Raw genomic sequence first — 13,415 nt, forward strand, 5'->3', positions numbered from 1 at the left:
GTGCTGTGTGGGTGCTGTGTGGGTGCTGTGTGGGTGCTGTGTGGGTGTGGGACAAATCTAGATCCTCATGCTTGTGTGCTCTTGCTATCTGAGCCATCTCACCGGCCCTCTAAATGTTCTTACTGACATTGCAAAAATGACCGAAGAGTTTAAGCAAGAGGCATGGTCTGAGTATAAGGATGCCTCCCAACTCTGTTTCCCTCAGTTTCAGCAATGATGAGAACCAGCCGATTTATTTTCTATAGGTACTGACTAGCACAAAGGACCAACTGCTGTGGTTAATTATGTGACTTTTGTTGATGTTTCTTTACATTAGGAAAAGTCTTCACTCTTTACCCAAACTTTACAGCTAGTGAATTGCAGGTGGGGCAAGGAACATTTTAAATTGTCTAGAAGCTGCTATGTTTGTAAAATACAAGGATCAGCATAAGAAATAGTTTATCATCAAGGAATTAGAAATTATAAAGCAATGATGGAGGAGCTCACTAAAAGTGTGTTCACTCGTTACCGTACGCACACATCCCCAGGCCTCCTGTGGCTAGTACATTTAGTCAGTGAAAGTTATTTTGAAATACTAATAAATCTTGCTGCCTATTTCTTTTTGAGTTGCTTTTCTTTCCTTTCTTTTTTCATCTGTCTATCTATCTATCTATCTATCTATCTATCTATCTATCTATCTTGAGACAGGGCCCCTCTATGTAGCTCTGGCTGTCCTGGAACCTGCTGTGTGGTAGACAAGGCTGGTCTTAAATTCAGAGAGCTTCCTGCCTCTGCCTCCCTAATGCTGAGATCAAAGGTGTATACCACTATACATGGCATTTTTTTTTAAATCTTAAAGGTATTTGTGTGTGTGTGTGTGTGTGTAACAAGCCTATCACATTCCTATCTTTCCCCAAATGACAAAGACAATTAGTCCTTTGACTAATTGACTCCTTTGACAGAAAGTTCTAGGTCATTCCTCCAAACTTACCAACAATTTGAATGTCAATAGAGGCGTTTTCCACGTATTTATCCACTTTGACCTGCAGGTCATACTTGCCCGAGTGGCTCCGCTCTGCTTTCCTGATGAATATGATGGTATCCGTCTCTGAGTTTCGGATATTTATTTGATTCTTATCGATTTCTTCACCGTCCTTCTTCCAGGTCAGTTCTGGTCTTGGTTTACCCTAAAGTGAAAGACGGAAAAGTTAAACGGGAGAAATAACACTGTCGAAAACGTGTGAAATGTGTGTGTGTGTGTGTGTGTATGATTTTAACAACACAGGAATGACAATGGCCTGCCTTATTCTAGGCAAAGATGGAAAATGGCACCACTCTAATCCAATGGTGGGTATCACTGGGTCAGCAAAGCCACTTCCTGCCAATTGCCTTCTGTGTGTCAGGTTCACGACATTATTTCCCTCAGCCTATACAGGAATAAGTATCATTATCCTCACTGAATTTGAAAGAGGGATTCAGTGATTCCCCACCCCCATCCCAGGCCTTGATGTTAAGAAACTCCTAGAACTAGCTCTTGAAGGTAGATCTGTCAGACTTCAGCAGGACAGTGAGTAAGATCATGTACTCTAAGACCCTGGAACCTATGCTTAAATCTAGACCACTTAATAATGCTGTGACCTTGGGAAAATTGTTTAAACTCTCTGTGCCTCAGTTTCCCAGTCTGTAAGACAGTAAAAAATAGCAGTGGTTATAAAGACTGAGGTCTCTGCAAACAGCCTACGTGTTTAGCAGTATCACCTAAAGGCTAATGAGTTTTCTCTGCATTATGTTTCTCCTCTCAGACTGGTCTAGAGTCTCACTAGCTACTGCCACTATTAAGAAATTATAAAATGATAACATTATCCATAGGAACAAGTTTCAATTTCTTTTGTTAATTGTTTTCTTGAGACAGGGTCTCATGTAACCCAAGATAGCTTCAAGCTTCCTGAGTAGCCTAGGATAGCTTTGAACTCCTTCCTGAATCCCCCACCTCTAGCTCGTGAATACTAAGACTTCAGGTATGTACCACCACACCTGTCTTATTTGTTCATATGTGGACTGGCTGTCTTATTAGTGGCCTTAAACTCACAGCAATCCTGCTTCAGCCTCAAGTGCTGGGAGTACAGGCATGAGCAGGCTGTGTCTTTTTCTCTCTCTCTCTGAGAGAGAGAGAGAGAGAGAGAGAGAGAGAGAGAGAGAGAGAGAGAGAGAGAATGTGTGCTTGTGTGTGTGTGTGAAAGACCTAAGTTGATTGATTATTATTTAAAAAAAAAAGAAAAAAAAGAAAAAGGAAAAAGAATCAGATTAATCTTATAAACAGCAGATTCTTTTGCTGGAGCAATTATTTCATAATGGGCATGTATTTGAGTTAGTGACATCAAGATTTCAAAGTAGAATTCTGCTTGGCTAGGAGCCATTGTGCAAATTAGGAGAATATTGTTTTGTTGAATATGAGAACTTGTTGCAAACGATCAGTGCTTCAGATGGCTGGGGCACAGAGACTCTTCCAGCATGACTTCTTCCCTTCTTCTCAGATGTCCCCTGCCCCGCCCCACCGAGTCTTTAGGCAAGACTAGGTCTCTATGTCCTGTGGAACTTAAACCTGACAGTTGTCTGGCATTTTCCCTTATTGACTTAATCTTTCTGGGGAATTCTGAAACATGGTGAACTTACAGGCTAGACCATCTTGCTCTACCTCTTAAACACTCCAGCCCTGGAAAGACACCAATGAGAGGTGTCTGCATTTTACCTGGAAAGGAATCACCAGATTGACAGCTTCTCCAACTCTGCGGATGTAAGTTTGCTTCAGATGCCTTGGGATGCGAATCTTCGGTGGCTCTGGGGAAGGGTAGAGAAGCAGAGTTGTGTAGTCAGTGTATTTTCCTGGAAATAACCTTGCCTAAGGAGAATGGCATGATGCTCATGACTGGTCCTGGGGAATCACATCTTTTAACACACAGTCCTACATGGTTCGCTAACAGTATATTTAGCAAATTTGGTTCAAAACTGTTTTCTCCAAGTAGAGATATCTTTTTATTTATTTATTTTTAAGATGAATTTTTATGGGGTTAGAGAGAGAGAGCACTTGCAGCTCTTCTGGTGGGTCTTGTTTGACTTCCCAGCACTGACATGGTATAACTCACAGTTATAGGAGATCCAATGCCCTCTTCTGGCCTCTTTGGATACCAGGCACAGACTTGACACCCTGACATAAGTGAAGCCCAAACATTCATAAACATAATATAAAGTAAATTATTAAAAGGGGGGAGGTGTTAGAGAAATGGCTCAGCAGTTAAGAGCACTGACTGCTTGTTCAAAGGTCTTGTATTTAATTCCCAGCAACCACATGGTGGCTCACAACCATCTGGTGTGTCTGAAGAGAGTGACAGTGTACTCACATGCATTAAATAAATAAATAAATACATAAATACATAAAAAGAAGAAAGAAAGCATCCGAATACTTAGAGAACTGGAAGCAAAGCAATCTCCCTGCCTCAGCCTTTCAAATAGCTGACACCAAGGGCATATAACACTATGACTACCTTCTATGCATAATAGCTGACACCAAGGGCATATAACATTATGACTACCTTCTATGCATAATTTTTTTGTATGCATTGACCATTTGGAAATGATTACAATATAAAACTATGCAGATCTTCCAAATGCTGACATATTTTATTTATATATATATATATATGTATATATGTATATATGTATATACATATATACATATATATGCATATATATACATATATATGTATATATATATTCTTTTTATTTGTTGATATGACTTCTGGATCAATATTTTTAAGAATTCAAAAGCTGTCAAGTCCATAATGATGATGTTAAGTTTTCCAAATTTCTTTTTGTTTGAAAGCTCAAATGTTTCTATGAGCAAGTTGACAAGAGACACTAAATTGCATGCCTTAAATTCACATTCCCATCCCATTTGTTTTTGAGAAAAACCTCAAGACACTTCTCTGGGTAAAGGTGCTTTCCTATGTAAGCCCAGTGACCCGAGTTCAATCCCTGCAGCCTGCATGGTGGAGAGAGAGAACCAAATTTCGAAAGTTGTTCTCCAGTCCAGAAAAAAGAGTCGTGGACTCAAGAGCCAAGATTAATATAACTGACATTTCTTATGTTTCTTAGTTTGAAGAATACTCTAAGGCAAAACTGGACCTGTGAGCAGCTTTTTAACTGTGAGCACATGGTGGCAGGGAGACAGGTAGCTGTCATTTTCGGTGGCACTGACTTGATTCATGCAAAAGCACAAATGGCTTCATTTACATATGTAGTTTTATACCATCGGTGCAGATACAAGGACATTGAAGAGGGCCGCAATGTATCCATGTCGTCATGACAATGGCTGTGGCTCTAGAGGCCCACTTGAGCTGGAGCATGGGTGTAGTTCCACCAGAGTTGGTTCAGAGAATCTGGCCAAGTCAATTAACCGGTCTTCTGCATACTAAATTATACAGCCCAAAGCTGACCCTCTTAAACTGCCTTAAAAGCAGGGTTCTGTGAACTTTTAACTTCCAGGAAGCATGCATAAACTATCAAAGGAATGGCAGCCCGATAAATCTTCAGAAAGAGATGAGTGTTTGTGTGTGTGTGTGTGTGGTGTGGTGTGTGTGGGTATGTGGTGTGTGGTGTGATGTGTGTGTTGTATGTATGTCTGTAGGTCTGTATGTGCACATTTGTATCTGTGGTGTGGTGTGTCTGTGTGAGGTGTGTGTATATGTCTTGTGTGAACATTTGTATGTGTGGTGTGTATGTCTGTATTCGTGTATGGTGTAGTGTATGTGTATAGGTGTGTGGTGTATGTGGGGGGGTTAGGGTGTGTGTGTGTCTGTGTGTGCACATTTATGTGTGTGGTGTGTTTGTGTGTCATGTGTATATCTATGTGTGTATAGTATAATGTATGTGTGTGTGTGGTGTATGTGTGGTGTTGGAGTGTGTGTGTGTCCAAAATGTGCACATTTGTGTGTGTGTGTATGTACACATTTTTGTGTGGTGTGCTGTGCATGTATATGTGTGTGTTAGTGTGTGAGTGTTTGTGGTGTGGTGTTTGTATGTGTGTGGTATGTGTGCATATGTATGTGTGTGCACATTTGTGTGATTTGTGGGTGTATGTAGTGTGTGTCTGTATGGTATAGTATGTGTATGTGTGGTGTGGTGTAAATATGTGGTGTATGTAGACACACACACACAAACACACACACACCAGAGGTCACCCTTGGGTGTCATTCCTCAGGATGATGTCCACTTTGGGCTTTGCTGTTGCTTTGTTTCTGAGGGGCATCCACTAGCCTGGAGCTTGCTGGTTTAGCTAGAGTGGCTAGCCAGTGAGCCCCAATGATCTGCCTGTCTCTGTCTCGCCAGCACTGGGATTACAGCATGTCACCATTCCTGGCTTTCCTATGTGGGTTCTAGTGATCCAGCTCAGGACTTTACTGACTGGGCTCTCCCCCCAACCCTAGAAAGAGACTGTGAAGAGTAAAGGCAAATGATGGGGAAGGTGGACTAAATGTGGGGCCCTGCCACCTACCAATGATTTCCTTCACAAGGATGGGCTGAGAATAGTACTTGGGCTCACTAGCCCCAGCTGCGTTAATCGCCTTCACGCGTACAAAGATCTTCGCATCCGTGGGCAGACCGTTGATGGTGAACTTGGTCTTGTCGATCAGGTCTGTATTTGCAACTATCCAGTCCTCAGCTGTAACCAGCCAGAGACAAAGAAAAGAAACAGGAACAGTGTTTAGTGAGAGAAGCCATCCCAGGCCATCACAACCAATTCTAACTTAGATTTCATTCATACTTAGATCCTTTGGAAAGAACATGATCTGGTCTAAACTCAGGTTATGACTATTTAAATACCTGAAAAGTGCCCCCCCAAATGGCTAGCATAAACAACAGAAAGAATTAAATTAGACTCTGCCATTTCTGAAATAAATAAATAAATAAATAAATAAATCTTACTTAGGAATCAATCACCCTGAGTAATAGTAACTGTTTCCAATAATTTTGCACCAGCTTTACTCCAAGGTGGTTCCATATTGCTTGATATAATCTTGATATTTATGCACTGATAAGCTTTAAAGTTCAGAAAGACAGGAAATTGCCCTTCTCATGAAAGAAAGGCATTAATCTTGCCACGTGGTCTCTTTTTATTTCTTATCTGTTTTATCATCATTAAACAATATGAACATAAAGAATCTGATCCCACTCATTTGCAGTCATGAAGAAAACCCAATTCTATCTACACAGAAACAAGGAGGCTCATGAGTTGATGTCTCCTGTGTTGGCACAACCCTCCTCTCTCAACCAAAAACTGGATTTTCTTTTCAGCAATTGGTAGCTCTGTTAGAGCAGCTCTTTAACTGTGAGCACATGTTGGCAGGGAGACAGGGTAGCTGTCATTCTTGGTGGCACTGACTTGATGCTATAACATCAAAAGACTTTAAACCCAGCATTCAGGATGTACAAGTATTTCAGCTTCTAAAAAGTCAGAAATAACCACTGGTTAAAAAAAAAAAAAGGAAGTCTTGGAGCCAATGAGGAAGTCATCCCTTTCTCCTCAACTCTAGGGACTTCTGTGTGGAGGTAATGGGGAGGTCTTTCATGTAAGGTCATGAAACATTCCCAGGTATGGTTCAAAGAGTAAGAAAGTCCGAGAGCTTCACAGAATACGTTACCTGGTAGATCATACGCAGCCTCCCCATTTTCATTAGACTGTTTTGCTGATGTACCTTTGAGAATCCGTCAATAAATTAATTAAAGACACCCACTTTCACACCAGAAGAACATTGTATCAGTAGTCAGCATTCTCTGTTAGTAAAGTATGCAAAGTAGGCAAAGAGACTTTTCTTCCAAGTAGTGACGCAAGAGACCAAACGTGTTAAGGGAGGCAGGGGTTCTCCAGAGAGGTACAGCTTATTCTCTAAGGCCTGTGGGTTTTGTCTGCAGGCGCCTGCCCCAGAGAAGAAAAGGGCTAAGAAAGGAGAAGAGGAGAAAGGAGGCTGAGACACCTCCACTGGTGGGAAGAAGAGCCAGAGAGAGCACAAGACCTTGAAGGAAAAGGAAGACTCCCTTCTGGAATCCAGAGGGAGCAGCACACAGCAAACAGTCTGCTCCTATCCAGTCCGCTAGGAACGTGATGTTCCTGTGCCAGGGCTCCCTCATCAAAGTCTAGGAGGACACTTAAGCACTGTCATACCTGGCAGGGCACAGCTGAGTCTTAAGTTGAAAATGGGAAGCAGTCCTGGCAGCCCAGGGAGTAGCCCTGGTTACTATGACAATGAATTCTGCAACAAGAAAAAAACTGGGCAGTCTAGTGCCCCTGGAGTCCATGCAAAGGGCCCATGGGATGGTTTGGGGCTTGTCCCAGTGGTTTGGAATGATGTACCTATTTTGGTAGCAAGGAGATGAACTGGGAAAAGGAATCTACAGTGGCTGCCCTTGGGAGCCTTGGCTCCCTACCCCCCCTCTCCAACCCTATCAGAACTGTAAAGGAGGCTTGGCATCTTAACCGCTGAGAGGGCATGTGGATGATAAAAAATTACTCATGACTCTGAAAAAAGATACATCTTTCAGCAAATGGCTTGTTTGCTAGTCACTGTCCTAGCTTCATAGTGAAGACTCAGGTGGATGGGAAAGTGAAACAGAGATGAGGAAAAATATAAAAGAACAAAAGACAGATAAAAGAGAAGACAAGAAGGGAGGGGAACAAAAATAGCCCATCTCCTCATGTCTGAGCTTTGCTAACTCAGGGGAACAGAAAGAACGACGCCTGAGGGTGGGGAGGACATTTGGATGTTGTTTAATAATGCGTGAGGTGTATTTTAGGAAAAAGATGAACTGGAATGAAGGAAGAAAAAAATAAGAATAAAAATGCTTCAGGCATTAAAAATAAAATACAAAAGGCAGAATGATAATAAAAAATGCACACAACCTTATATATAAGACGTCTTTTATAGAATAAACCTGACATATCCAAAAGCATTAAAACACTTGAGAAAATTAGTTCTGGAGAATAGCAGCCATTAAAAGAGAATGAAGAATCAGGCAGCCACATTAAGAAAACAAGGAAAGACAAGGAGAAAGATACGCGTTATGAAAGAGTTTCCATAGAAAGCTAACTCCGACATGTTATGTGGGAAATATATACATAATGACCGTGTACATATACATATGTATATCCTCATATACATATATATCTACACAGACCACACACAGATGACGTAAAATACAGTTCGTTGTATTTTATCTAAGGTGGGTAACATCAAAATGACAGCCATCTATCATTTTGCTGTATCTTCTTACGTTTTACACCTATCAGAAAGAAAAGAGTAAAGAATTTGCTCTGTTTCATTCACATACAGAAGGTTGTTGTTCAGAAGCCTCATGATACACAAGGTTAAGAGATCCTGCTGGCTGGGCTGTCTGAAAAGCAGAATGGAGCCCCCAGGACAGCGGGATGCAAATAAGCCATACTCAGAAAGGCTGGAGGATTTTCTTGTTGAATTAGTTACAACACCCACTTCCCTGGCTGTTTTAACCCTGGACCTTTTTCTTTTGATAACCCCCTTGCCCGCTGGTTTTGGATCAAGGGCCTTCTGACTTGAAGAAAGCATATCAAGTGGAGTGAGACTGAGTGAAGAGACTGGTGGCAACGGGGTGCTTCATTCTCATCTGTGCTTCTTCCTGAGTGGCAGCTGTCACTTCTGCCAGGGCCGCGGTGCACGCTGGGATTTCAACAGTTTCTCTTCATTAAGTTTCTTCTCCACAGTCATTTTCCTCCAGGGACATCCATCAGTGTTTACATTCTTGATTCACAAATATATTGTTGTTTCTTTCCTTCACGGGGAACTTCAGTGTTAAAGTTTGAGGTTCAAAGAACGGTTTTAGAGGTTAATTCTTGGCTTTTGTTTTATGAGACCTCAGTAAAGCTTCTTTGGGGAGCTGTTTGCCTACTATCAGCCAGACAGGAACCTGAGTCTAGAGCCAAGCTATTTTTGTCTTATACCTCTAGTGTCCTTCCTTCCTTCCTTCCTTCCTTCCTTCCTTCCTTCCTTCCTTTCTTCCTTCCTCTTTCCCTCTTTCCTTCCTTCCTTCTTTCCTTTCTTCCTTTTTCCTTCTTTTTTCTTTCCTCCTTCCTTTCTTCCTTTGTACTTCCTTTTTCCTCTCTTTTTTCTTTTTCCTATTTGGGATAGAACTCAGAACCTACCACGTTCTAGGCAAATGCTCTACTACTGACTTATGCCCACAATTCATTTTCAAATGTCATTTTCTTCTGATCATGGCAAGCAGAAAATTGAAAACACTAGGCAATGAGCGAATGTCACACCTTTTTGGTTTTGGTTTCCTGTGACATTTTCTTCCTCACTCTTTTAATTTAATCAGGGAGTTCCTTGGACTCTTTTCTTTTTCCTTCAAAGTTTAATTTTCATCTACTCAAGCCTTAAGATAAGTTACTACCACATGTTGATTGTGTCACTCTCTCTGGGATTTAATCTTATCCCTTAAAATTAAAATTATTATTCCTCTCTTTAAGAAGGAAGGAGATGCCTGTTGGTTGGCTAAATACACAGTTTCTCTCCCTGTGCTTGCCCATGGGTAGACTTCCACTGCTCAGGGGCATGCTGAAGTTGCACCCAATCTAGAAATGGATGTCCCCGAAATTCTGCCAAAGGACTGTCGTCCAATGCCAGCACAGTGGAGATGCCCAGCCTTACAGCCTAATTAATTTTTTTTTCTGTTTTAGCATCTACATTTGTAGCATTAAATACTAGAGGAAATCTATATTCACCACATCTTAGAAAGATGGCCATTGGCTTGGCGTCATTTTCCATAAGAAAGTGATGATTTCCCAAGAAAGACAAAAGAAAGTGAGGCATATCTCACCTAGCACTGATGGTATTCACTGTAACGTCTAGATGTACTTACTTCCTTCAAAGCAATACTCTAGCACATAGCCATCTAAACCTGCTGCGCCAATCTGATCTGGGGGTCTCCACTTCATTGTCACAGACGAGTCAGTCACGGAGTCGACAGCCAGAAGAGTAGGAGGGCTGGTCACAGCTAAAAAGACGGAAGTCAGAAGCAGAAGCATCTGTGAGTACGGAGCCATGACAGAACACCTGTGATAAGACAACTGGGATGCCACTAAAAAATACACGTGGAAGCTCCGGGTCTTACCAGTACTAATTGAGAATGCCTGGAACATGGCTACATGTAGGCCAAATGTCTGACTGACAAGAGTCCTGGAAGGACTGCCACACTCTCTCTCCAGTTTGAAATGTTTGTATGAGAGGCTGGGCAGTCAAAGGGACTTAGAGAAATCAATTTGGGGGATCTAATGTTCTAGAGTAAAATTCCTATAGCCCTATCATATTAAATATTTATCATTTTAAATCATATATATGTGGGAGGGGGTTATGGGCACATACATGCAGGTGCCTGGCGTTCAAAAGAATTGTCAGATCCCCCAGAGCTAGTTACAGGCAACCATGAGCTTGCCCCATGTGGATGCTGGATCAGACCCAGGTCTTCTGCAAGAGCAATACCTGCTCTTAATCATTCAGCCATTTTCTACTCCTTAGACTTACACTTTTAAAGAAAACTCGTGTACTGAATTTCCTATTTCTTTTTTTTTCTTTTTGTTTTTTGGGAGGATGGGGGAGGTGGGGTAGGGTGGGTGGGTCAAGACAGGGTTTCTCTGTGTAACAGCTCTGGCTGTCCTGGAATTCACTTTGTAGACCAGGCTGGCCTTGAACTCTCAGAGATCCACATACCTCTATCTCCTAAATACTGGAATTAAAGGTATGTACCACCATGCCCAGGTAAATTTCCCATTTTTCAAGAAATACTTTAATAGAGTAAAGTAGTGGAGACAGCTTATCTTTCATTTGCCTTCCCTGGACATTTTGTGGATGCTTCATAGGTAAACTTAAGATGCAGTCATAAACTAAGATGCAGTTATAAGACAAAGTGGTTCATTGTCAAACATAGCTTGGTCTATGATACTTTAGGAAGGAGAATGGACAGCGACAGTCACACAGACTCAGCTACATGTTTAGAGCCAGGAGTGGGAGTGGGAGCCACCCACAGCTCCCACTGGAGTTCTGGAAATGAATTCCAGGGCCTCCATTCTGAAGATGGTCAACTTCTCCAAAGTCAGTTTGAAGTTCTTACAATATTGCTCTTAACCATGTCTGGCCTCCCACCACTCTACTACTCTAAGAACCTCCATGTCCAGCCCAGCTTAGACGTCAGAGGGAAAGCTGTAACAATTTGGGGCAGTGATGTCTATGACAGAGGCGTTTCTCTGGACTCACCCAAAGGAACAAAGGGCTTGGAGGGCATACTGGGCTTGGAGATGCCAATGGCATTGACTGCAAAGATTCGGACCTCGTAGGCCACGCCTTCAATCATCTTCTTGGGTTCAAAAGTTGTCTCTTTGCAGAGATCAAAATTGAGTCTCATCCACCTGGAGCTTTGTTTCTTTTTCCTCTCAATAAAGTATCCTGTAGGTGTACACAAGAGAGACTCAGGGGTTTTGTTTTGTGTTTTGTTTCTCTTTATCTTTTCTCCAAAGTTAAACTTTATTAGACGGCAGTTCTTAAATTTTGTATATTCTAAGTAGACTGAGTGAAATAGCCAAATACATTTATAGTTTAATGCACTTTATTCCTCAGTGTTAGAGATCAGATGACACAACTGTGAATTCTGTAATATAAAGATGAAATAATAGGAATAGAAAAAATAAAGTTGTACCAGAAAAAGAAGAAAAATGAGTCAGAGGCATGCAGCTCCTAGCAACTTAGTCCCTGAGGTTGAGTAATGAAGAGCCCAGAGCCCAGAAGGTTCCAGCAATGGAAATAAAAAGAGGAAAATGATTAGTTTTGTGAGTTTTATTACTATCTATAGAAAAAAATTATTTCTCTATTAAGGAAACAAATTCTCGTAAGAATTTAATGATTAAAACGTTCCTTTATGACACAATCTGTGGTGGTTTGGAGAACGGCCCCCATTAGCTCATATGTTTGAATGCTTAGTCAGTTAGTAGAATTGCTTGAGAAGGATTAGGAGGCATGGCCTTGTTTGAGGAGATGTATCACTAGGAGTAGGCTTTGAAGTTTCAAAAGCTCATAGCAGGCCCAACTCCCAGCCTTCTGGCTGCAGATCAGGATTTAAAGTTCTCAGCTACTGCTCCAGTACCATACCTGTCTGCTTTCCACCCTGGTGATCATGGACAAATCCTCTAAAATTGTAAGCAAGACCCCAATTAAATGCTTGCTTTTATAAGAGTTGTTTTGGTCGTGGTGTCTCTTCAGAGCAATAGAACATTAAATAAAACACAACCCTATGTATGGTAGTTGCTGACCAGAACAATGGCAGTTAGACTTGGAGCTGTCTCAGAATTAGTTGTTGAGTGAAAAAACACGCAAGAAAAAGAGATGCTCAGGGGACCTGCCATGGAGCTGTTCAAATCCCAAGGAACCATAGAACATCACAATATGTATCTCAATTTCAACATCTATTTGAAGTCATAGTATATATCACAATAAGCACCATCTCTTCCTCCTCTTCCTTGGCAGTACTAAGGGTTGAGTCCAGAGCCTCCTGTATGCTATGCTTTAAGAGAATGCCAAATGCACTGGTGGTAACCTGGGCTGATCAGTATGTGATTACCTAAGATTGGAGACCCTCCGTCATAGACAGGAGGCTCCCAGTTCATGATGCACCAGTCATCTCCCACTTCTGTCACATTTGGTGCCACTGGAGGATCAGGGATATCTGTAGTAGACAGAACAGAAAAAGTTAATAGGAAAAACAGGGGTTTGGGTGAAAGTTAGAGCCTGGTACCAAGTTGTTGTTGTTGGTGGTGGTGGTGTTTTCTGAAATACATTTATTTTATTTTATTTTTTTTTTTTTAAAGTTTTTCTGAGACAGGGTTTCTCTGTAGTCCTGGCTGTCCTGGAACTCACTCTGTAGACCAGGCTGGTCTCGAACTCAGAAATCCGCCTGCCTTTGCCTCCCAAGTGCTGGGATTAAAGGCATGTACCACCACTTCCCGGCCCTGAAATACATTTAAAAACTAACTTGGACAAAAAGTCAATATAGGGTAAGTATGTAGTGAGAGTTTCTTTAAAAACTCAGTTATGTTATATGAATATGTTTTTGTTTTAATCCCAGGTGTAGGATTAGAGGCTGCATCACAGTGAGTGATTATAATTTGCCTTGTCCTCTAGCCGGGGAGTGACTTTTAAAGCCCAGCTACAGATAGTTTATGTTTGGAACTCTGGGAACTTTTCAAAGGGTATAAATGCCAGAGCCTCAAGAGGGACTGGGGCAGGCATGTGCTCTGAAGAGGCTGCTGCTGCTGCTGCTGGTGGTGGTGGTGGTGGTGGTGGTTTCTGTTGCTGCAGTTT

At 41.7% G+C, this 13,415-nt stretch overlaps 1 protein-coding gene across 1 annotated transcript in view; it reads right to left on the bottom strand.

Moving 5' to 3' along the window:
* Mybpc1 (myosin binding protein C, slow type) overlaps window positions 1-13,415 on the bottom strand; it is a 53,252-nt gene that overhangs the window by 11,317 nt on the left and 28,520 nt on the right. Inside the window, exons 16-21 of the mRNA XM_028783035.1 lie at window positions 12,676-12,780; window positions 11,319-11,507; window positions 9,928-10,062; window positions 5,531-5,698; window positions 2,729-2,817; window positions 971-1,166 (exon numbers count right to left, since the gene is read on the bottom strand). Of these exons, the coding sequence (XP_028638868.1) occupies window positions 971-1,166; window positions 2,729-2,817; window positions 5,531-5,698; window positions 9,928-10,062; window positions 11,319-11,507; window positions 12,676-12,780 (882 nt within the window). The remainder of the gene's footprint in view (window positions 1-970; window positions 1,167-2,728; window positions 2,818-5,530; window positions 5,699-9,927; window positions 10,063-11,318; window positions 11,508-12,675; window positions 12,781-13,415) is intronic.

This window comes from Grammomys surdaster, unplaced genomic scaffold (assembly GCF_004785775.1).
Source record: "Grammomys surdaster isolate TR1022 unplaced genomic scaffold, NIH_TR_1.0 958, whole genome shotgun sequence".
Lineage (NCBI taxonomy): Eukaryota > Metazoa > Chordata > Mammalia > Rodentia > Muridae > Grammomys > Grammomys surdaster.